This window comes from Amblyomma mixtum, chromosome 1, assembly GCF_055824585.1.
Source record: "Amblyomma mixtum isolate Tamu chromosome 1, ASM5582458v1, whole genome shotgun sequence".
NCBI classification, from domain to species: domain Eukaryota; kingdom Metazoa; phylum Arthropoda; class Arachnida; order Ixodida; family Ixodidae; genus Amblyomma; species Amblyomma mixtum.
Window position 1 is genome coordinate 224,595,302 of NC_143012.1, and position 26,949 is coordinate 224,622,250.

Below are 26,949 nucleotides of genomic sequence, written 5' to 3' on the forward strand. Positions count from 1 at the left end.
GAGATGATGCCTACTTGCTCTGAAGTGCTCCGAGGTAGCTCCCTAGCTCCTCCCAAGTGTTCCAAAGTGTTCTTGAGTGCTGCTGAAACTGCTTCAAATCTGAGGTTGGTTGCAGTTAAGTACCACCGTTTGGTGTGACACTTGGTTACAATGTTGACTTGCAGTTGTTTCTCTGATGTTCTGCATGCTTTTTCACAGTATTGCATCTAATTCATAGGGAGATTCTAAACATTATTTTGTGTGCTGTGCTTGCTAGGGAAATCCCAATGAAAGCTAGGAACTTTTCCTCCTTTGCCGACAGTTGGTTCAGGTAAATTGGCCGCAATACATTCCATTGAAATTACTGCTTGCAGCGCAAGGAATTTCAAGCTACTTTCACAGTACTTTCCTTTTGTGATTTGTTGAGCATTGAAATTTGTGTACCTGATCCCTTGTGGCAACAGAGTTGCCTCGGAGAAAAGGCAGATGCTGCAGGGTGTGGCAGAGGAAGATGGGAGTTTGATGTTGGTGCGACCATAGGTGATGTCGTGATGGTGACAGCAGACAGTATGATGCGGCGGACAGTTTATTCATGCATTGTTTGCAGCGCCTGTTTCTGTCTCATGAGTGTCTCCTCCCTTTTTTGTCCCCGCAGCGGTGATCGGTGGTGCCGTCGTGGGCCTGTTGTGTGCCATCCTGCTTGTCATGTTCATCGTCTACCGGATGCGCAAGAAGGACGAAGGAAGCTACGCCCTGGACGAACCCAAGCGGTCGCCGACGGTCAACTCTTACATGCGTAGCAGCAACAAGGAGTTCTACGCTTAGATGGAGTCGAGAGACTGCTTAGGGATGTGCGCGCGAGACACTATGCCTCCTTCTTCCACCCACTCCCCCCCCCTCCCAGCCTTCCTTCTTTCCTTCCCAGCCTCCCCCCCTTCTCCTACATAGTTTGCGCAACACAGCCACCAGAGGGCACTGCGCAAACAATCGCGTGACTGTCGAGGGGCACCAGCAGCAGCGACGGCAGCAGCGTCCCTTGCTGCTGCTACAAGAATGTAAAAGGAGGAATCTGTGCACGTGTTATCATGTTGCTTTCTTTAGTTTCCTCCTTCCGACTAGTGTAACTTTTTAACATGGATGATTCCTCACCTCGTGTTCCTTGACAGTTTTAGTGTCAAACATTAGTTTTTTTTTTTTTTCAAAAGATGTTTTTAATTGCGTTGAGTTGCCTGTGCCTTATATAGTTGTCACTTAATGTAATGACGTTTTTCTTACATTAGTTGACCTTTTTAACACTGGATGCCTCCCGCTCCGACCCCCGACCCACTTTCGTTTTGGTGTGACGTAGCCAGCAGCGCCTTCAAAGTCAGCATTGCACGCAGTGCAATGCGAGCCGAAGGTGGAGGGCTGTCTGTGCATGCAGTAGTAGCATCTGCTTGTCTGGCACTCGCGAACGACTTTCTTCCTTGTGCCATTTATTTATGTCAGCTTACTTAGACAGTCATCTTGGTACAGTTTATTTAATTGTACAAACACACACACATGCCAGCTGTTGAGCAGTAAAATGGCAGGAGGCACTAGTGTGTGTGTGGAAAGTTCTCGGACAAGCTGCAAGCTGTTGGGTAGTCCAAAAGGGGGTCAGAAAAAAAAAACTTGGTGCTCGAAGAACCCAGTATAGCAAGCCTGATGTGAGGCAGCGAAAAAAAAATGCAATGGGAGCCAACTTGACCTTCTTGCAATAGATTTGTCACTGCAGGTTTCAGCTGTCTTCTTTCTTTCCGAGCGTTGCTGAAAAACAACTATTTTGTACACATTCCAGCCATTGTTGGAATTGCATCTCCTCTATCATCTCTTGGTAACTCTGTTCCTTATGCTAGCTAAAGCCATGCGTTCACTCCGGTGTTTTTGCCTCAAACTGGCACTGACATGCTGCTGTAAGTTGTCATTGACCTATGTGCAATTTTTTTTTCCTTATCTGCGAGAGTGTCTCATCACTGTCAAACCAACTACTCCTGTGTAGAACATGAGGTTTCTTTTGGCAAAAGCACTTGGTGCTTTTGTGCCTCGAGTTCTAGCTAAGGCCCCAATGCTCGCTCCCCTGCCAAGGATGCACGTTGGCAAGCTCCCAGAGGCTCTGCACGTGTTCACAGACCAATAGTGTTTACGTGCGTGTGTAAAGTTTTGGTGTGTGTGCCACAGAGTGCAAAGTACATTATAGTGTTCCTCTCTTTTTCGCTGTTCCTTGCCACCTAACTTTGTACCCTGTGTGGTGTTGTCCAAACGAAGGCCTGGGACCTCCCACCTCCAGTGGCAAACTGTTCTGACATACATCTGTCTGGATTTAGCACCTAGGAGCTGTTCTTTACCTGCAATATAAAGTGCTTGCTTAAACTTGGGGATTGATGAAGAGGCAAGCTTCAGTGCTGTCACCTACGGGCTAATTTTATTCCATTCCTTCCATAACTCCATCTGTGGTAAGGATGAGGCATTTTGCATGTGCTTAACCCGGTCTCTAAAGCTACTGAAGCAGATAAATTGCAAGGAGCAGCGGGGCCCACTACCAAGCATACGGGCCCTCGCAAGGCTGACAGGGCTGATCGGGTCAAGTCGGTCAGTTTTGCTCAGGGTAGCTGGGCCTTGTAGGATTGTGGCCATTCTTGCCACATCTGCAATCTTCTGCTGCCCAAGGTGTGGTGTGGAGTCTCTTCCTCTTTCACGTTGACTGCCGCCGAATGCATGTGTGGTGTTTTTATATCTCCCCTTGCTTTTTTTTTTTTACTATGCAGTGTACACTATACACATACGGGGTGCATCCTGCAAAACTGCAATGCGGCACTCTGTTCGTAAGTGAATGTTGTACTGGTAGCGAAGAATCTGGGACTGAAGAATGGAATGTCTCTGCGTGCTTAGAGCATACAGAATTTCCATTTTGCAAATGGAGCCTGCCACCCGCCTTTACCGCCCAGGCCTGCAGTTGTGCATCTACTAGCTTGTGTTTGTAGCAGCACTGCTCTCGTATCTCCTGCAGTTCTCGTTCTGCTATCTTTTTTTCTTTCGCACTACTCACCTCTACTGTGTGTGTGTGTGTTAAGTCAAGTCTTCCCCCTCTTCGTTGCTCTGTGTTTGTTGTACATACTTCACGCGAGCCGAGTCACCCACATGTCCCGAAAGAAGTGAATGCAAAGAACTGAACGGCCGTGGGAGTGTCCAGTACGAAGTCTAGCGTGCCTCGTGCATATTTTGCCTTGATGAAATGCTTTGGACTTCATTGTTTTCCTCTTCACTTTCTTTTCATGTGCTGTGCCTGTTGTCAGTTTTAGCGAGTAGTGTTTAAAAAAAGCCTGTAAATACTGTACACTTCTCCGATATTGCTTAAGAGGTACCCAAGCTTGTGTCTTGAACATTGCGAGAGTAGTATTCTTTTATCACTTTTGTATGTGTGACCACTGGATGTTCTAGCAGTTTGTATGTCTTCATTAAAGTGGGGTCATCGAGCAGTTGGTTTTTAAAGTATGCAATGAATGGCCTTTGTCTAAAAATTTTTATCTCCCCTATCACCTGGCAGTCATAGGCTTATCTTTATAACCTTTTGGTTTTCTTAATGTGCCAGTTTTTTCTTGCATGGGGCTCAGTAGGTATGCAGATTGGTTTTATTTCTGCATCTTTTTAAATTTCTGCTTTTGCCTTTAAACAGTACCATTCTGAAAGCCAGTTTGCTGTTCCATTTTTCTGTTCTATTGCAATTCTTTTACGGTCTGTTACCAGTGGTCTTTGTGCATGCAACACTTTCATTGTTTTGCATAACCCTGATTCAGGTTTGTTAGACCCTATTTTTTTTTGTCCCGCTCACTGCTAGAATCTTAATATATTGTATGCAAAGAGTGAGTGTTGTAAGGTGTTCTCACATCCACATGCAACTGCTGCGAAGCATTTTTTTTTGTACATGTTTAATTTAAGACGTCGTTGCATCAAGACCAAACAGTAGCTTCCAAATGTACCAAATCTGTGGTGTGTCTGCATTAGTCATCTTGGTGGTCCTTTGGCATGTGGGCTAAAGGATTCTGGAGAGTGGCACAGTTCAAGACACTGGTGTATACCTTGTACTGCTGCAAAAACATTTTTGTACAGAATTTTTCATAGTTGTCAATACAATAAATTGATGGATTTACAAGAACGCTTCGGTGTTGTTCATGAAACAAGTAGTAGTTTAGTCTTGTAAAAAAAAGGCTGAACTATGGAGTGGAATTGCTGTGGGCCACAAAAGGGCATCCCGATAAGGGCATCCCGAAAAGGGCATCCCGAAAAGGGCATCCCGAAAAGGGCATCCCGAAAAAGGCACCCCGAAAAAGGCATCCCCATTTGGAAGGGTATAAAAGTGTTGTAGATGAGTTTCACCCTTCGAGAGTTCCAGCAGGTGGTGAAAACTAATGTGCTTGATTTCTCTCAAATTAAGACAGGAGTGTCAGTGAGGAGCGCAGTCCAATTAGCACTGCCTCCATACAAACAGCACAAGCAAATGCTGTCACTCATGTTGAGCTGCAATGAGGAAATGCCTTCATGCTTGATGTTGAGCAACAGGCTACACAAAAATTTCCCAAGTGCATGCACACCTGCAGAATACCTGGCTCGGGAATGTGGAGATTGTTCAGGTAATCAGTTTGAATTGGGTTGAAATTTAAGACATTCCATTGTAATACATAGGCACATTCTTTTTTAAAACTCCCAGCACTACATATCCTCAAAGCGGTAGAGGAAATGAGTAGTATATAAGTGCAGTGTTACATTTTATGACATTTTTTAGCCCAGCCAAGTTGCAGCTTTGTGCTTTCATGCCTAACACATACAGCATCACTGTGGGACCAAGAGTGTGCACATTAAATCTCCTGCCCATATTCAAGCAGCCCAAATGTTAATGCATGGAATTGATACTTTTGGAGTAGTTGAGTACCTAGAGAAGGCGAAATGAACGATTTTTCATTTCTTTTGCTCCAAGTTGCAAAGGGCACTCCTCTGCCACCCTATAGGTGCATGCAATTTGCACCGCCACCTTGACCAGATGAGCATATATCGATGACGCTACATTCCCAGTCCATATGCACAGGTCATGGCCACCTCGATAGCAATCCTCTGTAGCCGCGGCAGGAGAACGCGGAAGGTCCCCGCATGGAAAACGCTATTTCCAGCTAGCTACACCAGCTGGAAATCATCAGCACACGGGAGTGTGTCGGACAACAGCGCATCCGCGCGCAGCACATTTACGCCACGGAAGAGAGAAGTTCAGCCTGTGTGAGTTGCTGTCACATGCACCTTGCCCCATTATTGCGGACTCGATGTGACAATTTTCGGACCAACGCATTAACGCGCTCCTAGCTGGCTCAGGAATGTTAAGTGTTGAGATCGAAATCGGCCGAATGGGATGCTCGTGTTGTCGAAGTAATCGACAGCGAGAGCTGCTGCTCGTACTTTTCCCGTTGCAGCATACATGGCTTCGGTCTGTCCGCACCTCAGGCCAATTGCCTCAGGCTACCTTCGTTGTCCTTTGGTAGGGCACGCCCTCAGCTGCAATCGCGTGACCACCTCATCAAGTATCCCATCGCCTCGTGCAACCTTAACGGGCAAGACGAGCATCGTAAGATGCTGCGCAATAATTTGAAACCTTACAGTTGCTGAAACTTACCGAAGGAGACATATCCCAGCCAGGGTTGCCAGGTCCTAATCTCAAAAAATAGCCACAAAAATAATAAAAGTAGCCAAAAATTAGCCAATCTGCGGCCACGATCTCAAAGGTAATCTAGTACACTATAGACCTCCTTCACCCCGCGACGTCACGGAGATGCGGTGGCGCTGATGTCAGTAGCGACTTTCGCGTGGTAGGCAAAACAGGTTCCGCCTGGCCGTGCCTACCGCAGCTGCTGCAGCTACCGGCGGCTGCATATCGTGGCTGCGCACTGCAGAAGCAGCATGTACTGACCAGCTGCGTCGCTGTTGGATCCGCGTAGTATCATAAAACGAAAAATTAGATTAGCTTTAATAGGTTTCTCGCATATAAATACCGCATTAGGAAATGAGCCGCGGTAGTAAAAGCGCGAAGTCTGGGTGTAGACCGGCGCTGCCAGTCAACGTACTTCATAGCACGGAAATTGCCGCGCTCATTCACCTGAACAACTGCATGGTACGCTTAAAATTGCGCAAGGAAAACAAAAAGCATGAATGTAGCTGCGAACGTATTTATCGCCCTGAGCTGGTGTGCATGGGCGCCGGCAGGGTCACTCTCCGCCGGGGAGTGCGTTATTTTGTTGATAGCACAGCATGTTTTAACGTGTGCAGAAGTTATACGAACGTGTAATGACGCATTTTAGGGCATTTAATATATACTTCAAAACATTTCTTAACATGAACGACATAATTATTTGATTGTAGTAGAAAAGTCTGGTAAGTTGTGACAATCTTGCGCGGTCGCGTTGGCATGCTTCGAACAGCGTACTTTCATTGCATCATGCATGTGTCATAAGCTTCTTAATGAAGTAGTACATGATCGCGAAGGCTGTTTGGAAAGAAGCAACCGCAGGCGGGCTACCAACAGAGGCACGTAGCGAGATTGACAGGGGATGAGGCAATGAAAAGTGTTTTCTTTATTGATGCTTGAGACATGTAACCAAATTTGGTGCAAATATGAAATTGCTCTGCTAATTTCAGCAATGCGTTTTATTTTCAGCTATACCTGGTAAAGTTCTTGGATAATTATAATTAACACCCTCGTCAAGTCACCACGGGTCTTGAATAATTAAGTAGAAAATGCGGAAATTTTTTATGCCAGCACGTTGCCAACGCCCTATTCTCTATGAAGGCGGTATTACTTCTTTTTTTTTAGATTCGCAGTACCTTTCTTATCAAAAATGACTACCATACTACTGCTCCTGTAGCAAAAGAAAGTCAAGAGATTTATTGCACTCCTCAATGTCTCTGGAATCGTTCGCGACAAATAGAATCATTCTATTTCCATTCGTTACAAATTTACGAAGGGGTGAGTGATGCCAATCAGAAAATGTGGTAGATCACAAAACAAACCTTTAAGTTTTTTTCCCTCGTTTATGGCCTCTTCGCTTTCGCTTTGGTCAAAGAAATGCCGCACTGAAATCAACGAAACCTCTGATCCCTCTTCTGCGTAGTGATACTACCATTGTGGTGCTCCGTCGTTGGAAACCCGCAGGATTCGCGACGTGCCAGGACCATCAGAAACGACATTACCTTACAATTTTTGACGACCACAGATCTAAAAACCGTAATTTTATGAATTTCTACTGAATATTTTGCTATAATTTTTAGTAACCAAACAGAAGACCCAGGGCTGGAAGAAATATAATTTCAGGAATCCAAACTTTTCAATTTCAATTTCAATTTCATTTATTTTCGAGAAAATTCTGGCGGTCCAAATCGACCAGTTTAAGAAGGGGAGAAGTCAGCCTGGTGGTGCCTGATCTGACGGCTAAAAAAAGCGGCTACGCGAGACAGATGAGATCGGGACACGATCGACGCTGTCCCCACTTTTCGCACTGTGCGACACGTGGGCCAACAGACGGTGAGCGCACGCCGGCTCTGCCGAAAAAACGCCAGTGCTTCCCTCAGCACTGTCCCGAGGTAAAATCATTCTTGCTAGTTCAGTGTCAAAAACTTATCATTTTATTGAATGCCTGGGGTAGAAACCAACTGCAGCGCTTTCTAGCCATAATACAATACACACCGTGTCGAAATACGCCGTACACGGCCAACGCGAGCCCGTGTACTTCGAGGAATACTAAGTTGAAAGCATCAACCATTGTTATGATTGTCAGAAACTCAAAACGCGCATACAAGCCTTGAAAACGGGCGCTGCACCACCTCAACTCGACGCCACTCCCTGGCCTCTTGCCTACCGCGAGCCCGTTCGCGACTGCAGCGCCACCTCGCTTGTTTGCAAACATGGAGGAGGTCTATACCAAGACGCCACGAAAACGTCACCAGAGGCAGGAAATTTACAGTTTGAAGACAGAGGGCAGCAGTGTCTGTAAATAACTTGGAAGCATAACAGAATCGCTGATGAAATACTATGCACTAAGTCCACGGAACAGAAGCACAAAAACGCCAGAGGTATTTATGACAAGAGTTGAAAAGTGACCAGAAGGAATAGTTTTCTCCTCACCAGACAAAATACTTTGTGTTTCATAGAGCTATTGTGTTCCTTTGACGCAGTCATGGTTATTAAACATTTCGCGATTTCGTGGTGAGTAAACAAAGTGAGGCCCTACGTGCAGCCCTAGATGATGCCCTATGTGAGTCCTACATGAAGGCGTACGTGAAAATCTAGGAGTGAAGCCCTGCCCACCAGATTATGAGTGCACTCCCCACCGTCGCTTATGGCAGTTAAATTACTCATGGAGGAAAGAAAACTAGGAGAGAGCGCGCTCAGCCTCTGAAAGCTCTCTCCTCTGACGCTGCTGCCTAGGGCCCTTTCGCCATTTTACCTCCATGCCTTTGCGCTTGGGAAATAGGCCCTCCTCCACAGTTACCAGACTGCGAACCAGCGGTGCTTTTTAGTGAACGTCCGTGCTCCGATGTAGCGCAGAAGCGCAGCGCCACTGTTGCAGCTTTGGCGGAATGCGCACCGAGCTCGAGGTTGTCTGAAGGCTCCGCGTCTCAACACTTCTGTTGATTACACTCGAGTTTTTGGGTGCACTGTAGAAAACTGCAGGTAAACTTTTCATCAAAGGGTGCGGCCGCGACCTCGTCACTGTTCAACTGTGGTTCATAAAGAGAATGGAGAGGAATTCCTTTCGTCATTATACACACATATGGAGCGTTTATTTCGGAGAACTCGAGAGTAGGCGAAGAGCCTCTAAAAAAGGGCGCAATGGCTTCCAGAGCGCTCACGGCGGACGGACGTGTTTAACGAGTGCTGCGGCGCGCTGCGCAAGATTCTATTTCTCGGACAGGCAGACTTCGGCCCGGCCATGGGCCCGCCGTTCTCTGCTATTCTCGAGGCACAAGTCGCGTCGAATACGCTTGCGCACATACGCGGTTCCGACGTGAAATGCAGCAGTGAAGTATTACAGCGAGAGAGAGTGCCTGTGGCTTTACGTCTGCCCCTGCGCGGGGTCTCCCGGCCACTGCGCACAACCACTTACAAAAAGAAGTAAAATGTATGTACCACGTAGCCGCGCGCACGTAGCGTCCTGTCTCGGACTAATCGCGCGCGCGGCACATTGCACTAGCGGCCGGGGTGGGGCGCCCGGCCACGTATACCGTCCGATGTAGCACCCACGGAGTGTTCGTGTCACGCGTGCACTACCTGGCGAAGAGCGAGCGGGAAGTCAAGCCCGTCTGCTCGATGAACGCACAGAGGCTCCTGTCACGGGTGCGCGCACTGCCGCGCGGCCACAGGAGCGCTTCGAGACTGCCCGGGATGATTCCCAGCGCCCTGTAGGCCGCGAGCATCTCGCGACGCGGCACTGAAGAAGCGGCACAGCGAAGGAGCATGTGCTCCAATATCTCCACTGCGCCACAGTCAGCGTCAGGGTGTCGAACCGGAACCGAACCTGAACCCGAAACCGGAACCGAACCCGAATTTTCACCCGGAACCGGAGCCGAACCGAACCCATATTTTTTTCGCCATCTTGGAACTGAACCCGAACCGGAACGATTCAAAGGAACCGTTCCGAACCGGTTCGGAGCTCGGTTCAGCCCCGCTTTTTTTTTTGGAACCCGGCACACTTTTTTTTTTTTTTTTCAGACAAAATGAGATAGCCTAGCGCGTAGGTTTATCCATCCCAAGTTGTCTGTGTTGGAAAGTGGGAGAATGGCACCCAGTACATGAGACGACAAAATTGAATGAAGTATGGTGTGTGGAAAGAAACCTAATCGACTCTTCTGTAATGTACTAGCGCCAATTCTAAAGCACTGTAAGTCAGGTTTATGTGAAAACTTGAGCTATTGCTTCTCCTTTTTATGTTTGCGTATGGTTTTAATCAAATTGTTAGCACTGATCTAGCTCAATAAAGGACTATAGACACCAAATTTTTCCTTGCCCATTTTCTTCTTTCAGACGATGATTTCGACATTGGTATACATGGACCACCTCGTGGTATTCGCCTGCAGCCAATACATAATTTGTATTCGAATTTCTTCGTGACGCTGTTTTAGTTTCATCAGCAGAACGATGGCTGTTACCTGTAGTTAAATTTAGGTTACATGAGGCACGAAACAAACCGGCAATGTAACTGCTAGTAAGTCGTTTGTTGTAATTATAGCCTTTGACGCAGGCTGGTTTACAGTGAGTCAAAACGAAGTATCAGCGTCTATATCACAGTTTTTGCAGCCCTCACGTGACAGTTCAACTACAAGTCACAGCTTTTTTAGGTTGATGAAATCCTAAACAGCATGGAGAATAAATTCTTTTCTAAATTATTCAGCGGCCGTAGGCGAATACCGTATGGTGATCCACGTATCCCAATATCTAAGTCATCGTTTGAAAGAAGAAAGCACGCAATAAAATTTTTGTGCACAGTCCTTTAAGTACCGATTGAGAATGCCTTCCCTTTATTTGTGTCATTTACCACAAATATATGAAACATTAGCGCAACGACCCAACCACGCTGTGGCAGTGGTTTTCGGGAAAAGGAAATGGCTCAGGAACAGTGTCAAGGGAAGGGGGAAGGTGGGAGTGAAAGAAGAAAGGAAGGAAGAGGTGCAGTTGGGGAGGGCTTCGGAATATTTGGACTTCAACATGCACTGACACCACACAGCACATGGGTGCCTTTTGCGTTTCCCTCCAACGAAACGCCACCGGGTTCGAACCCGGGTACACCGAATAAGTAACCGAGCGTCAAAAACACTGAGCCACCGCAGTGGGTAGAGCAAAATTTACTTTTACAAGCGTTCGTTGTCAGCGACAGCAGGTACTAAATAAAACCCTTCACGATGGGTCAGTGTCACCCAGACTTCGCGCACTTTTAAGTGGGAAGCTCCCAGACACCCTTAGAGCGTGTGGGGGTAGCGGTCTCGGACTCGAAGGAGATGCCCTCGACTCAGCGTGGCAAACTCAGCGGAGACCAGCCACCAAGTGACAAGAGGTTTTTGGGCGTTCGGTGCCCAGCTTTCGCTGGTCGCAAGCCAGAGAATGGGTCGGAGCCAAAGGTTTACAAAACAAAACAAAGTTTATGCAGCAAAGATACGATACAGAGGATTACACAATCACTAGTACAAGCACATACAAAGTGATTAACAAACGATGCAACTCGTGCAAAGTTAAATTAGAGAGAGAATACAATACAGAGGCAATATTGCACCTAAAGTGCACTAACACACGAGAGAGAGGTAAACAAACAAAACACAATTTGTTCACCGGGCACTGCGGCAGTCCGACGACCAGAGTTCCATGACGATGCCGTCCCGCAGACTGGCGAACGTTGCCTCGTTGGTCCGATGCTGGCCGAGTGGTGTTTTCCCGGGAGTCGAACGGGCGCGCTTCGATGAAGCTTAAACGGCGGTCCGGACTGACTGATAGCGGTCAACGTCCTTCTTTATAGGCTCGCTCTCCCGTCTGTTTGTTGTTCGCGCCCGAGTAGGCGCGCACATACACGCAGCATTGGCAGTGCTGTCTCCCTTTCCTCTTCTCACCGGCCGCGCGTCCCCATTGGTCAGAGGTCGGGGGCCGCATCTCGAAGTTTCGAGCGTGTTCTTGAGCGGCGCCGACGCCGACGGGTGAGGAGGACGTGTCTTAGTGCACGCAAGGCTACGCCCTTTCCCCCCCGTCAGCCGTAGAACTGACTCGCATGTTCGAGAATAATCGGCGGGGATGACTCATTTCCTCGGCGCACGCCGCGGCGGTGGAGAGAGAGGCACGCGCTCGGCGGGGCTTTCCCTTCCCCCCGTCGGGCTCGCGCCGGCGAGACGCCGTGCGCGCGGCGGTTTTTCTTTGTTTGTTCCAAAAATGCGCCGAATTTTGTGACACTGCCCCTTCCTTTAAGAATATTGTGTAACAATATTCACAAACCACAAAATTCGCGCGCACATGCATGCGCTCACAAAGTCAGTGGCGAATGCCAAAATACATACATCACTACTTGATGTTTTAAGATACATAACACAGTGCAATGTTCACAATGCACATAAAAACACACCGCGATTGGGCAGTATATTAACACAACATTGCAAACAAGAAGCACTCAAGTATGAGGCATACTTTCGCCTATACTTCCAGGTTTGGCCTACACAGCGGGCTCGGAACAGGATTGTTTCGCTCAAGGTTTCAGTCGCGCTTTTAGTTCTCTTACGCACGCGACTCTGACCTTTCTTTCTGTCGCGAGCTCTGCTCTTCTTTCGCCTCATGCTGAGGCTTCTCTTCCGAACGCGGTTTTGGCTCCGCTTCCTGCTCGTACTCCTCTCTGGTTCTGTGGCCAGTCTTCGAGCCCTTCTTCTTTTCCTCTGGCCAGCGCGTCTGTTGCGAGAAAATTTAACGCCAGTTCGCTTACGACGGCTGCGCTTCAGGTGTTTGCTCTCTTTTCCGTGTGCGCTCTTCTGTTTCCGTTTGCGCCTCCACACTGAGTCCTTGCTGTAGGCTGGGCTCGTTCCTCTGAGCTTCTTTCTGACCTTGCTGCGGTGCTCGTGCAGCTCGCTTGCATTCGGCTCGGCTGTCTTCAGCTTGGTTCTGTCTCTATTCATTTTCTTCCTGAATTTTCTCCAGGGCTTCTGCTTTTCGGTTTCACCTGCTTTGGTGGTGTCCGACTCATTTCTTTTTACTTTCTTCCGAATTCTCCTTCGGGTCAAGCCCGGTTCACTGTCAGTTGCGTCATCCGAGTTCTTATCTCGCGATGAAGCCATTGGTTCAGCTCTCTCTTCTTCTTCGAGGACTGAACTATCTTCTTCCAAGTCCTTTTTCCTTTTCTTCTTTCTGACTCTTGTTTGAGCGCAGTGCTCGAAGCACGGTTCAGGACTCATTGAAGGATCGTTCTCACTTATGAATTCTCCTTTGTCAACTCCTTGCTTCAGTTGGTCACATTCAGTGCAGTCGTATACAGACCTTTCCTCAGTCTGCTCCTTTCCTTCCACTGCACATTCTCCTTCGTCAGAGGCACAAATTTCCTCGCCTTCTTCGTCGGCGAAGCTCTCCTCGCTGCTCGACGGTTCACTCGGAACGGTTCCCGGGTCGTCACTGAGTGCGCTCTCCTCAGCTATTACTACATCTGAGCTTTCACACTCAATGCCATTTAACCACTCTTTCTCGTGGTCTTCACTGCCGGACTCAGAGGTGTAGCACTCGGACTCCTCCATACGGATCTCAACTGCTTCTTCGTCCTCAGGCGGCTGCTCTAGGCTCCCCTCTGACTGAACCGTCAGGTTGGCCTTAACCTCAAAGCCTACTACCTCGGTAGTAGCTACGCATTCAGTTTCCTGAGGAAGCGACACTTCGGTCTGGTCTTCACTCTCTTCAATCAAAGTTGTAAGAACCAGCTGTTCCACAACCCCATTCTCATTAGTGGAGCTAGTTGCAACCTCTTCCATGGTTGTCACCGAATCAGTCTCGTTATTACTGCACATGTTTTCACTAGAGCCTAAAAAATGGTACTCCGTTTTCTCTGCCTTCGCTTGTGCTGGAGCCGCCGTCTCTACTGTAGACCTATCGCCTGCCGACCTTTCTTCCGTATGGGAAGCGACGGTCTCGTCAGCCGCACCGGTGTCCCATATTTCTGGGTCGTTCGGCGATCTCGCGCCCTTGATGTTACCCAGGATGACGTCATAGAGTAGGCGCTCCATGCACAACGCTGTCACTTCTCCGGTGAAGTACGGAGTGTTCACGTGCACTCTGGCTTCATGTAACAGCTGTGCGGAACCATCCAAGAAATACACAGGGCTCATTTCTCCAGTAAGTTCTTCATCGGAGACCAATTCCCTTTTGATGAAGACTCCGGTGCTTCCTGTGCTTCTCAGAACGGAAACCGACTTTCCACAAATTTTTCCTGGAAGAACCGGCATTCCCTCAGTTAGAGACCCTGGTCTGACGCACGTAACTGTGCATAACACTGGAGGTTTCTCCCAGTACGCCTGTTCTACGCAGTCGGCCCTAAAGTCTTCCTCCTCGCCGTCGTACGAAGAGCCACAGGGTTGCGATACCTGTGGTGCTGGTTTTTCGAGACTTGGGCACGCCGCTGCTTTATGCCCTTTATCTCCACACTTGAAGCAAACAGGCATTCTCTTGCTCACTACGTTCCTACGGCAATCCGAGGCGTAGTGGCCTATCTTCTTGCACCGGTAGCATTTCTGCGAGGGCTCTGGCACTCTACCACGCTTGCCCCTTCTTTTCCTAAGAGCTTTGAGCTGAAGCTCACTCTTGTTCCTCACTTCATCCCTCACGAGAATCTCATTCTCTAGATGAACATCTTCTTGCTTCAATTCGAATTTCTCTGCCTCTCTTCGGGCATTTTTCCTTTCTCTCTGCGCTTCATCTCGCGCTTTCTCAGTGGCTTTTCGAGCCATTTCTCTTTCTCTCTCAGCGGCTTCTCTAGCCATCTCTCTTTGCCTCTCCTCGTTTTCTCTTCGTTCTCTCTCTCTTCCTTCTATTTCCTGGTTCACCCAATCCGCAATCTCGGATTCTTCCAGGCCCAGCTGACGACCCAACTTCACAATATCTCTTAGATCCATTTTGGAGTCTCAGCTGTTCAAGCCTCGAACATAGCTCAACTCGGGGAACCGGATCCAACCGCCTCTGCGCGGCACCTCACAATATCGCTCTGCTGCTAACACTCGTTTACGACCTCTTCGTAAACTCCTTCCGACTCTTTCTCCGTTCTCTGTGCTTGCAAACACCAAACGTCCTGTCGCGGACGCCAGAATATATTGTCACCTAGACTTCGCGCACTTTTAAGTGGGAAGCTCCCAGACACCCTTAGAGCGTGTGGGGGTAGCGGTCTCGGACTCGAAGGAGATGCCCTCGACTCAGCGTGGCAAACTCAGCGGAGACCAGCCACCAAGTGACAAGAGGTTTTTGGGCGTTCGGTGCCCAGCTTTCGCTGGTCGCAAGCCAGAGAATGGGTCGGAGCCAAAGGTTTACAAAACAAAACAAAGTTTATGCAGCAAAGATACGATACAGAGGATTACACAATCACTAGTACAAGCACATACAAAGTGATTAACAAACGATGCAACTCGTGCAAAGTTAAATTAGAGAGAGAATACAATACAGAGGCAATATTGCACCTAAAGTGCACTAACACACGAGAGAGAGGTAAACAAACAAAACACAATTTGTTCACCGGGCACTGCGGCAGTCCGACGACCAGAGTTCCATGACGATGCCGTCCCGCAGACTGGCGAACGTTGCCTCGTTGGTCCGATGCTGGCCGAGTGGTGTTTTCCCGGGAGTCGAACGGGCGCGCTTCGATGAAGCTTAAACGGCGGTCCGGACTGACTGATAGCGGTCAACGTCCTTCTTTATAGGCTCGCTCTCCCGTCTGTTTGTTGTTCGCGCCCGAGTAGGCGCGCACATACACGCAGCATTGGCAGTGCTGTCTCCCTTTCCTCTTCTCACCGGCCGCGCGTCCCCATTGGTCAGAGGTCGGGGGCCGCATCTCGAAGTTTCGAGCGTGTTCTTGAGCGGCGCCGACGCCGACGGGTGAGGAGGACGTGTCTTAGTGCACGCAAGGCTACGCCCTTTCCCCCCCGTCAGCCGTAGAACTGACTCGCATGTTCGAGAATAATCGGCGGGGATGACTCATTTCCTCGGCGCACGCCGCGGCGGTGGAGAGAGAGGCACGCGCTCGGCGGGGCTTTCCCTTCCCCCCGTCGGGCTCGCGCCGGCGAGACGCCGTGCGCGCGGCGGTTTTTCTTTGTTTGTTCCAAAAATGCGCCGAATTTTGTGACAGTCAGTGGTGCAATAAAGAAAAAGAAAATGCCGCGGTGGCTGTGGAGCTCGGCTGCTGATCCAAGGTTGCGTCGCATCCGAGTCACGTGCACATCACATCACCACGTCTGGTGAAGCGGCGGTCGGAGCAGCGGTGAGCCACGTGGTCTTACGTCACAGCCACACCTCTGGCGCTCCAATCTGCTGAAGGTCAAAGTGCAGTACTCGATGACCTTGGCGAAATATGACGTGATAGAGCGCGCGCGCGCGCACGCATGCACACGCACGCGCACGCATGCACACGCACGCACACGCACGCACACGCGTACACACACACGCGCGCACGCGCGCGCGCACACACACACACACACACAGACACACACACACACACACACACACACACACACACACACACACACACACACACACACACACACACACACACACACACACACACACACACACACGCACACACACACACAGTGCGGTTATTTTTGGGAAGGGAGGCTAAACTGCTAATGCAGTAAAAAGGACAACTAAACGAATATGCACACTCCGAGTTGGATTCGTATCAGTGGCGGCGCAACAGAAAACCTCCATTTGGAGATGCCTTAGGTTACTCCGCCATCTCCGAGGCTTCTTTTTATCGTTGTTGCATGAAATATTAGGAACCTCTATGACATCCCTCGTGCCTTGCTTGATCTCGACGAATTCAGAGATCTCAGCATAAGTCCTTACGCCACCATGGCTCCCTTACTTCGATCGCTCATCGAAATTTCGGAATGAGTCAGGAGATTGAGCTTGAGCAGCATATTCCTTCAGCGGTAAAGAGCACCCTTCTCTGAACAGCAACCTCGTTGAACGCGGGGGTTCTGCGTGTTGATCCATCATGCGGGTGTTCCACACGCTAAGCGGTCCTACGAACACGAAGAATTCGCACGGAATTCCGGAGGACTTCGTCGCAGACAGAAATGTTATTGTGAAGTGCATGATCTCAATGTCCATTTTAAGAGACTGCTGAAGTATGCCCCAAAAAAACGCAGCATCACGACAAAAAGAAACTATTATTTTGTTGACGGGTAGCAATTCAATGACCATGCCACAAACGCCTCCTTAGCGCAAAGGTACGTCCTAACACGTAAGATCCACGTTTGAAGCGTGAAAAATGTTTTTGCGGCTGATTGAAACTACAGTAAAGCCCATTTATAACGAACCTGAGAGTCACGCGGATTCTGTTCGTTATATCTGATGTTCGTAGTAAGTGGACTCTTCGTATAAAAGCCAAAAATACTAAGGCCACTAAAAGTGGCGTTTATTTCTTATAAAACTGCTTTATGCGCGCCTACTTGTGCAAAGCAGATCATGCAGCGGCTCTTTTCAGGCTCTATAGGGTGGTCAGTTAATCGTCGTGGAGACCCTTGCTGCCAACTATAAAATTTAGCGACGGGTGTATAACTAATCGTGGTTAAAGAGACCACAGCAGCTGGTGGCAGGTCGGCCACATAAAAAAGATTCCTGAGAGTACAGGAGTGCTTGTACTTGGTGTTCGTCTTCGTCACAGCCCGCGCTTCTGCAATTTTGATCCACGGCTGGCCAGGAAACATCTGGCCAGCCATGGATCAAAGAAGCGGTGTCACACATCTACATGCGTCCGGTCACGTGTGTTTTCGAGCTGCTTCTGTCGTTCCTGTGCTCATGCAGCGACGAAAGTAGCGCAACGCTCATGGAACAGAGTGCATCAGTTGCACTGGCCGCTTTATGACGCTACCTGCACGTGAAAGCAGCGCAAAAGATGGAGCCGTCTGGGCAGGCTATGCATACCACGTGACCAGCCCGTAGCTAGCACGCATGGCTAGCAAGGCTTTAAAAATTCTCAAATCGCTGCTATTACTTGATCCACGACCATGGTCAGTAGCTTCGATTTCGACGATGCCCCTTTCTCACACGCACCGCGCTTCTTCCACTTGAGAGGCTTTGCCCAGCCGACGAACACGCAGGCAGTGATTGCCCTCATTTGCCGCCGACGCGGGCTTGGCCTGCGGTTACTTACTGTTTGAATAGGGAGTTATAGCATGTCATTACCGTGTTTACGTTACTGTGTACAGTGTTCCCAGACGCCGGATTTTCCGGTTAGCGCTGCGCACTGCAGTGCCGCCTTTTATCGCATTTTTGGGCCGACATGATCATTCCGGAGCGGTGTCGTGAAGGGTGAGAGGCGTTCTCTCACTCCGCGCTTACTGGAAGCACGACCTCTTCAACTTCGAGGATAGTTTACCGCGCCTCCTCGTTCGCTATAACCGAGTGGTGCGGCAAAAGTTTTTAGTTGTATCTGCGACGAATTGTCTTTGCCCTTATGCATATTTTCTCGGTAACACCGCACCCGTTCGTTACATCTTCGGCCGTTGGGCTGGACTACATCCGCTGAATTCGTATCAAGAAAGGCTAGGTAACTTGCTGCAGATATATGGGTAGAGGAATTAATGACCGATCACAAAATTTGTCGTCTGCCTTGTGAAGAGGTCGTACAGGTATCCCAAGGAAAAGCGAAGAGGGAGAAAACCGAATGTATCAGCACAAAGTTCTCTCACGACCTTGCCCAGAAAAGACAGACGAGCACTGAACCGCCTATTAAGCACAGCTCCCAGAAAGGGTTTGTTTGTAGTTTAGAAGATAAATGCCCTGAAACAAGTTGGCGAACAAATGGTGCACGACACATTCACCAGACTCTACCAGGCGCAAAAAATTCTGTAGAGGCACAGGCTCCCTTTGATAGCCCCCAGGAAAAGTTACAAAAATTCTACGCAGTGCAAGTACACCTTCTTCCTAGCAGAATGCTGCACTTGCAAGAATGTTGCAACGCAACATCCCATCGAAGATGTTACCAATTTGTCTCTGTGCAGAAACGAAGCGCCTCAACCTAACCTATCCAAGCGTGTTTTTTTTTCATCATACTCTTTTTATCAGAATAAAAGAGGTCGACGTCATCATAACAATTCATAGTCGCAATTTCCCACTGTACTAGTAAGAATACACGATTAGCTGTCTTTTTTAAGATACTGAGCGACAGGGGCTTTATATATATAACGCGAGTCACAAAGGCTATTTCGAAGAGGTGATTTCAATAAAATATGTTTTGGTATCCTCAGTGTGTTAGGGAGAGCTAGTGATCCCACGAGGCTCTCGTTCGGGGGGGGGGGGGGGGGGGGGGGGATGGGTAGTGGAGGGGTGGTGGAGGGGTTCTCGCATATGCCCGTATCATGTAGGAAAGGGCGGTGGGTGGGAGTGACCGGCAAGTCGGTTTCGGGACGACGAAAAGGTGTCTGTCTGTATATAGGAGCCGATGCATGGCAGCTCCGTTTCTCAATAGTGCGCGGGAACGTAGAGGCCGGGTGCGGCGGTCATGTCGGCGCCCGCGTAAGTGCACTGCGTACGAAAAATTCCCGACTGACTCGAGCTGCAAAGAGATCAATTTCTCGCACGACGAGGTCTCCGAAATCGCTCAAGCTATAGAGTTTTGTAGATGCAAAATCCAGCGGCTTTTCTCCTCATATATCATCAGACGGATTATAGCATACACATAGCCGTACCTTATATTTCGAGTTTATTTCATTTTACGGCTCTTGCCGTAAATTCGTCTTTTTGCAGCGGACAATAAATAAAGTGGGCAAAGTGAGAAAATCTCTAATTGAACAAATTTTTGGATTTTTTATTTTATACATCGATGCAACAAAAAAAATGTAAACACCGTAAAAAGGTTGATTAAAACTCATCTACGTTCTAATTTTTTTACCCTGAACCCGTTTGAACCGGTTCGAACCGGTTCAGTACGGTCCGAACCGGTTCGAACCGGAACGGAATGTCGCTCTGGAACCGAACCCGGAACTGAACCCGAAAGGTGTGAACCCGAACCTGAACCGAACCCGAAAAAATTCCGGTTCGACACCCTGGTCAGCGTACGCGTCGCTCGGGGATGGTGGCCGCTGCGGCGAGCGAGTAGTTTGCGCTCACCACGGAGCCGTCAGTGAACACATGCAGGCACATGGTCGCGCAGTTGCTCGTAGAGCGAGAGAGCGAAACCGAAACCGAAATCCGGCTAAGAGCTACCGCTGCCTTGTCACGTGAGGGCCTATTTCCCATGATGCTTTCCATTATATTTTTTATGACTAGGCTTCACGATTGTGACGTCATGCTCCCTCCTAGTTTTTTCTTCCTCCATGAAATTACTGGTCAGTTGTGACTGGTTGCTGGGAAGAGCAACCTGGGTCATACAAGCCCCACTGGTGGCAGCACCTGGGGCGCGATTACGAGTTTTTGTCTCAATTTTGAGACTCTGACGTCAAAATGACGACACCGCGAGTTGTTGACCGCGGAATCAACCAATTAGCAGCGAGGTTGTGGTGTCTAATAGTAGGGTTCCACCCAGGAAGCATTTAGTTGCGCAATAAGGGACCGTATACTAAAGTTTTGCTGTAAACACGCCGTTAATAATTTGAAGAATGTTTTATTTCGCTAACAAACTACGTTTCAAACTGAACGACATGAAGCAAAAGAAGAAGCGTCCTCAATTTTGCAATTAAGTTTGCTCTTCAGTCACTTTTGCTGCCGCGAGGGTGCGCTGACGCTGGAAAAGCGTCGGTAGCGGCGGCTAGGCGGCGTGAGCTGCCGCCTGATTCAACCGATTCAGCCTTATCCCTCCACGCACATATTCAGCCATCGTAAACATGGCAGCCAGAAAAAAAATCAGCTGATTCGACGGCTGTCCTCTTTTTTTACACATTACGCAGAATCAAAGTACTGCGCAGACGTCTTAAGTGCGCGGAAAAATCTGTTTAAAGGCAGTGATTGCTACGAGTCTGCCGAGAACAATTTGGAAGGAGCGCTTGGCCCGAAAACCGGCGAAGGCAGCTTCAAGGCAAGTTCACACTGGCGAGTTGCAATCGTCGCGCTAGTATTCTAGGCGACCGATTTCGGTCAATTAGTTACGGTTTGCGAAGCACATGTAAAGCGGGGAGGGAGCGTAATAAATCGATTTAAGCCTGTCGCGCGACCTCCGCGACTCGCCAGTGTGAACTCACCTTGCTGCTATCGATGGTAAATGTGCTCCAAGGGCGATGCGTGATTATATTTATTTTTGTTCAGAAAATACCCGGCGACCATGAATAATCACACTGCAGCAACTGCCGACATACGGAAGCAGACCGGTGCAGCTGATGGGAGCTTGCAATCTCACTGCGGGAATTAAGAGCCGGCACGCCCGGTCACTGCGGCAACAATCACTCTTCCGCCTCGTAACCAACTCATGCCGCCCGCTTCGGGTTAAGCACTTGATATTCGTGTTGGTGGTGCCGTTCCGTTCGGATGATGCTCGGATGACGCCGCCGGGGATACTGCGGTGGCGAAAGTTTATGCGAAGGAAGTCCACCTTCGCCGCCGCCTTGTCTTGAGGGGTCTCGCCGGAAAGCGCGCACCTTCTGCGACTTAACTTTGACAGTGGTCTCCGCAACTCACCGCAAACACTTGCACAGTCGGTTGGGCTACGCCGACGTTTACTTCATTTCCTACGGTGTCTTGAAACCCACCGGCGGCGAAGGCGCGCACAGGCACTTGCCGCTCCACTGACCGCGCACTCACCCGCACACCTCCAAGTTCAACGCCCGAGTTCGTCGCACAGCCATTATGCTCCTTCCTATGTCAAAACGTCGAAACAACTCGTCCGGCACGTCAAAACCGTCTTCATGCACCCTCTTACACCGCTGCTCGCGCGGCCACCGGCCATGTAAACAACCGCCATTTTCTGTCTCGAGCGGTTTGAGACCACTCGTTCCAGTCTCAAAAAATCGTCTCAATCGGCTCGCATAATTAGGCAAGCAACGTCACCACTTCTGGCGCACTTCTGACGTCGGCCGGTGACGCAAAAAACCAATATGGCCGCTGGTCACGACCGACCAATAGGAACGGGGCAAATGAGACACTTTTTGAGACACTTTCCGATTGAGACGATTTTGAGCAACTCGTAATCGCGCCCCTGCCATCGCAGGGCAGGGTCGCATCGCTCCACCACTGCACCTGTGCGATAGGACTCCCAGCAATCAATACATGTAGGGAATGACCAATTCTACATATCTGGGCATTAACCCATTAATGCTATTCCGTCATACCCTTAAGACGGAGCTCAAGACCAATTAAGTCGCCGATCTTTGTCTGAAGCCTGCCCGACGTGGAAAACCGAGCCTTGAACCGAAACGGAAGTGAAAACCGAAGTGCTAGATCAACTAATTCGCATTTGGCCTAACCCCGCTAAATTGTTCACCATTGATCGAAAACAAGGCAGGTATAACAGGATAATGGTATTCATAAACAGCACTTCAAAAGTAGCCAAAAAGTAGCCTAGTAGCCAAGCTGAAATTTTTGTCGCTAAGAGCTCCCAAAAGTAGCCAATTTGGCGCAAAGTAGCCAAACCTGGCAACCCTGACCAGCTTCCAGGGGGCACTGGATGGCTAGATCATTCACCGAGGTACACTGTAACCGAGGGAACGCCGGGAAGGGGCAATTCATATTTGGCTTGGCTAATGTTAAGCCAATAGCGTGGCTCTGGGCACAAATTCTTATATGGCTCGTATTCGGTTTCATAGTATTTAACGCAAATGAATGCTCGGTGTTCGGTTCGTGCGGAAACTAAGCAGTTCCCAGAAGTTTTACTGGACTGTATTATCGACTGAGTACGTGTTTGTGCCCTTCAATAGACAAGCCAAATACGAAGCTGTATCCCGGTACCGCTGCGCCTCTACACTATATTCTAGTTCACTATATCTACACGGTGGTTGAACAAGCGAATCGCTGGATTACCGCAGCTCCTTTTTCCCTCTAGGTAATTTTAAGAAACTGCATGTTCGAAGTGCCTAGCTCCCGGTTGGAACACATCATGGGAGGGAAGCGAGGGCCCACAATCATGCGACGGGTTAACACAGGGAACACGAAATCAGAACGCTGCCCAACATCACCCGTAATGAGTATGTGATCACAGATAAAAAAAAGAAAGCCGCCAACCCGGAGGTAATCAGGAGACGTGCGCTAGGTGGTTCGCGAAATGACACGACACCAGGTGTGACGGTACAACAATAGATTCCCCCGCTAGGCAGGCGGAAGTGGGGCGCATATTGCCCCATATCGTTCCCTGCTACACATGGAAGACATAGGCGGTAATGTCTCCTGCCACCTACTCTTACCACCTAAGACGCATCCAAACACTCACTCTCCCAAGTCTCCACCTCCTGTACCGCATTCACCCACCATTATACGCGAATGGATGTCCCTGGTGTGGTGATATTCCTACATTAATACCCGTTACTACATGGACATGTACAGCTAAGCCCGACCGCCCAACGCGGCGCTGAAGCAGTGGGAGGTAACGCTGCCAGCAACACCTTGGAAGACCAGGAGGCGCTAGTGCCATTGCCAAAGCGCCGTAGGAAGCTACTGGAGTCCTAGGGTCCGAAGTGCCCGAAGTTCATTCTCTCTCTTTCTTTCTCCCCAATGGTTGAGAGGCGAAACATTCAATACGCCTGTGTGCTATACGATGACAGCACACGTTAATGATCCCGGTGTGGCCGAAATTACTCCGAAGCCCTCAAATGCAGCACCTCATTCTTTCTTCTCTCATTCCCATTTACGTTCCTTCCCTCATGGTGCGGTTGAGGTGTCCACCGAGAACTGAGACAGTTACTGCTCATTGCGTTTCTTAAAGCAAATTCATCTTCCTCAGGATACGGATGAAGTGTCCGTCCGCCTAGAGTTAGACAGAGCCTTTCTTTTTCCAGACCCACCATTCAGCTGCATCTGCTGCCCCTTGGCGAAAGCCTAGTCAGGAGGGCTCAGGAACGATTCCGACCACCTGGAGATCTTTATCGTGCACTGACGTCGCAGAGTACACGTACCACAGTCGTATTCCTGAAACCATTTGTTCTAATCCGATTGGTAAGAAAAGACACCGAGAAGTGCATCGTTGCAGCTACTTTCTCGTCAACAGATATAATGATTCATTTCATTGTTTAAAAATTTACGTCCCTCACCAGACTACTTCAGTGCCCTTACAGTACTGAAACTTCCCCCTCGCAGTACGGGGAGAGGGGAGATGGTGAAGGGGCTAAAGAGCGCGGAGGAGGCTGCGCTAAAGTCATCATATGGTGGTGATACCAAGAGTGCTTGCATAAAATGGTGCACAAAAATGACACAATGCTTCAGCAGTCCTCGAAAGTAACTGTCTCTTTAGGTTCATAACTGTCCTGATCAAGACTACTCTTCAGCTGCCGCCTCACGGGCAAGTATTTTTCTGCGAGCATGCTATTCAATTTGGCAACTCCCGGCTCAGCTGGAGAATGTCGAATGGATACAGCGCGCGCTGTATATCGACGACATCACCATTTGGGCTAAACACTTATCGGTAGTAGACGTTGAAGCAAACTTGCAGCAAGCGGCGGAGATCGTGAACGCCTACGCCTGCCACTGTGGCCTTCTATGCCCCCCGGCGAAATCGGAATTTGTGCATATTTGCCCCTCACCAAGATGAACTACTTAAATCGAACTGACCCTAGTGAGCGGACCTACCCCAGAATACGATGAGATCATAGTACCGAGTCTCTCTATTCATAAACACAGCCGAGTCCACACGACACTGGTCCAACTGCGCAAGGTGGGCGATCAGGTGGGCTGCATGGTCCGCCGGGTTTCCCTGTTCAACATTGCTATGATGCGCCTCCCAAGCCAATTGGCCCGGGTGGAAGGCATTCAACACGCGTTATATGCAGATGATATTACAATTTGGACCACTCAGGGGAGCCTTGGGGACATGGAGGACCGCCTTCAGCAGGCTGCTTCCATAGTCGATGCGTATGCTAATGACTGTGGGCTCCAATGTGCTCCAGCGAAATCAGAGCTTCTGCATGTCAGAGCGAACCCAAAGGATAGGACAGCAATACACATCTCTCTGTCAGGAGGTCCTATTAGAGAGGTGGAGGAGCTCCGTATTCTGGGCCTTTTCATTCACCAGAGACTCAGACCGGACTCCACTATTGCGAAACTCAAGAGAGTAGGCGAACAGGTAGGGCGCATGATCCGCCGCGTTTCCAACAAGCGGGGGGGTCTGCGGGGCAGGGACGCGCTTCGGCTCGTCTATGCCTTCGTGACTAGCCGGATCCTCTACGCCGTGCCATATCTCCGCACTACTAAGCAAGACGAGGCGCGAATAGACGCCATCATCCGCAAGGCAACTAAGCGAGCCCTGGATCTCCCGGTGGCTACCTCTAATGCCAAACTCAAGGCATTGGGGGTGCTAAACTCCTACCAGTAGCTGCGGGAGGCCCACCTCGTGAACCAATACACGCGGCTCACGCAGACGGCTCCTGGGCGCCGCCTGCTAAACCGCTTACACATCCAACACGACTGCACTCCAGAGGAGGCGGAGCGTATCCCAGTACTATGGCGCCATATGCTCTGGGTCTCCCCGCTCCCCCGTAACATGGACACCGACATGCATGAAAACAGACGACAAGCGCGGGCTCGGGCTTTTGAGAGACAACACGGCTCCCGACCCGGTGTATATTATGTAGACGTAGCAGGGCCATCGCCCACGGGATTTTACTCGGCCGCTGTCGTTCACCAGGAAATGCACGTTGATGGACTCTCCTTTCGAGCCCCGAATTCAATGCGGGCCGAGGAAGTAGCGATAGCGCTTGCTGCCGCCCACGCCAATTCGAGAATAATCATCACGGACTCCCGAAAAGCATGTGAACATTACTTGGCAGGGGAGATCTCCCCCTTAGCTGCTTGTATTCTACGACGGACTCCCACTGATCCAACACCCAAACGAATCATTTGGGCTCCTGGCCACCAGGGCTTACGAGGTATTGAGGCCACTGACGCGGCTGCCCGAGCGCTTACTCACCGGGCTCCTCATCCCAGCTCTTCTGGCTCGGAGACTAACCAGCCGCTGCTGCGATTCAGGGAAATATTAACACATTATAGCGACATCCACCGCCTTTTCCCGGCCCCTGCAAAAGGGCTGAGTAAGACGGAGGAGCGAACTTTAAGGCGCCTGCAGACAGGTACTCTACTCTGTCCTGCAATCTTAAAGCATTACGATCCTAACACGGATGGGCGATGCCCACACTGTGGGAGACCTGTGATATCTTCCACATGGTGTGGGCATGTACTCAAAATCCCCACCTCCCCCCTTCCCCTACCCCTTCCAGAGAGGCATGGGAGACTGCCCTCCTCAACTGCTCCTCGCTTGAGTCCCAAAGGGCTCTGATGAAACGGACGAGAGACGGGACCTCGTCATGCGGTGTCCCGGACTAGGGACGCCGACCATGTAGCGGGGCCACTCTGTGGGTCCCAAACTCTTTTTCACAAAATAAAAGTTTTCACCACCACCACCACCACCAATAAGCGCAGGGAGTTACGGTGCAAAGACGTCTTGTGGCTGGCGCACGCATTTGTAACCAGCCTAGTCTTGCAATCGACTCCTAACCTCCACCTTCGCAGGTTTGTCGTGAATGGCCTCGAGGCAATTCTCCGTAAAATTTAGAAGCGTGCTCTTGACCTCCCGGTCGCCACTAGGGTGCCTTGATGTCCGCATCGAGGCATCTTAGTCGATGGATGGATGGATGGATGGATGGATGGATGGATGGATGGATGGATGGATGGATGGATGGATGGATGGGTGGGTGGGTGGGTGGGTGGATGGAAGGATGGATGGATGGATGGATGGATGGGTGGGTGGGTGGGTGGATGGATGGATGGATGGACGGACGGACGGACGGACGGACGGATGGATGGATGGATGGATGGGTGGGTGGGGGTGGGTGGGTGGATGGATGGGTGGATGGGTGGATGGGTGGGTAGGTGGGTGGGTGGGTGGGTGGATGGATGGATGGATGGATGGATGGGTGGATGGTGGATGGATGGATGGATAGGAGCGCCCCCTTTGAAACGGGGTGGTGGCAATTGCCACCATGTTCAGCTTTTCTTTCTTTACTATTTTTTTGTTTACTGTGTTGGCAATTCTCATTGAGATTCGCCATCATTTTTACCTACGGTTTCCT

General features: G+C 49.7%; 2 protein-coding genes across 2 annotated transcripts in view; one reads left to right on the forward strand and one right to left on the reverse strand.

The window, feature by feature from the left end:
- LOC149371051 (syndecan-4-like) overlaps nt 1-3,781 on the forward strand; it is a 108,357-nt gene extending 104,576 nt beyond the window's left edge. Inside the window, exon 6 of the mRNA XM_089564495.1 lies at nt 635-3,781. Coding sequence (XP_089420621.1) covers nt 635-804 — 170 coding nt within the window. The 3' untranslated portion in view covers nt 805-3,781. The remainder of the gene's footprint in view (nt 1-634) is intronic.
- The window catches only part of LOC149371048 (uncharacterized), a 287,128-nt gene extending 264,730 nt beyond the window's left edge, over nt 1-22,398 (reverse strand). Inside the window, exons 1-2 of the mRNA XM_089564481.1 lie at nt 22,323-22,398; nt 5,657-5,671 (exon numbers count right to left, since the gene is read on the reverse strand). Of these exons, the coding sequence (XP_089420607.1) occupies nt 5,657-5,668 (12 nt within the window). The 5' untranslated portion in view covers nt 5,669-5,671; nt 22,323-22,398. The remainder of the gene's footprint in view (nt 1-5,656; nt 5,672-22,322) is intronic.
- Between the last annotated feature and the right edge of the window lie 4,551 nt (nt 22,399-26,949).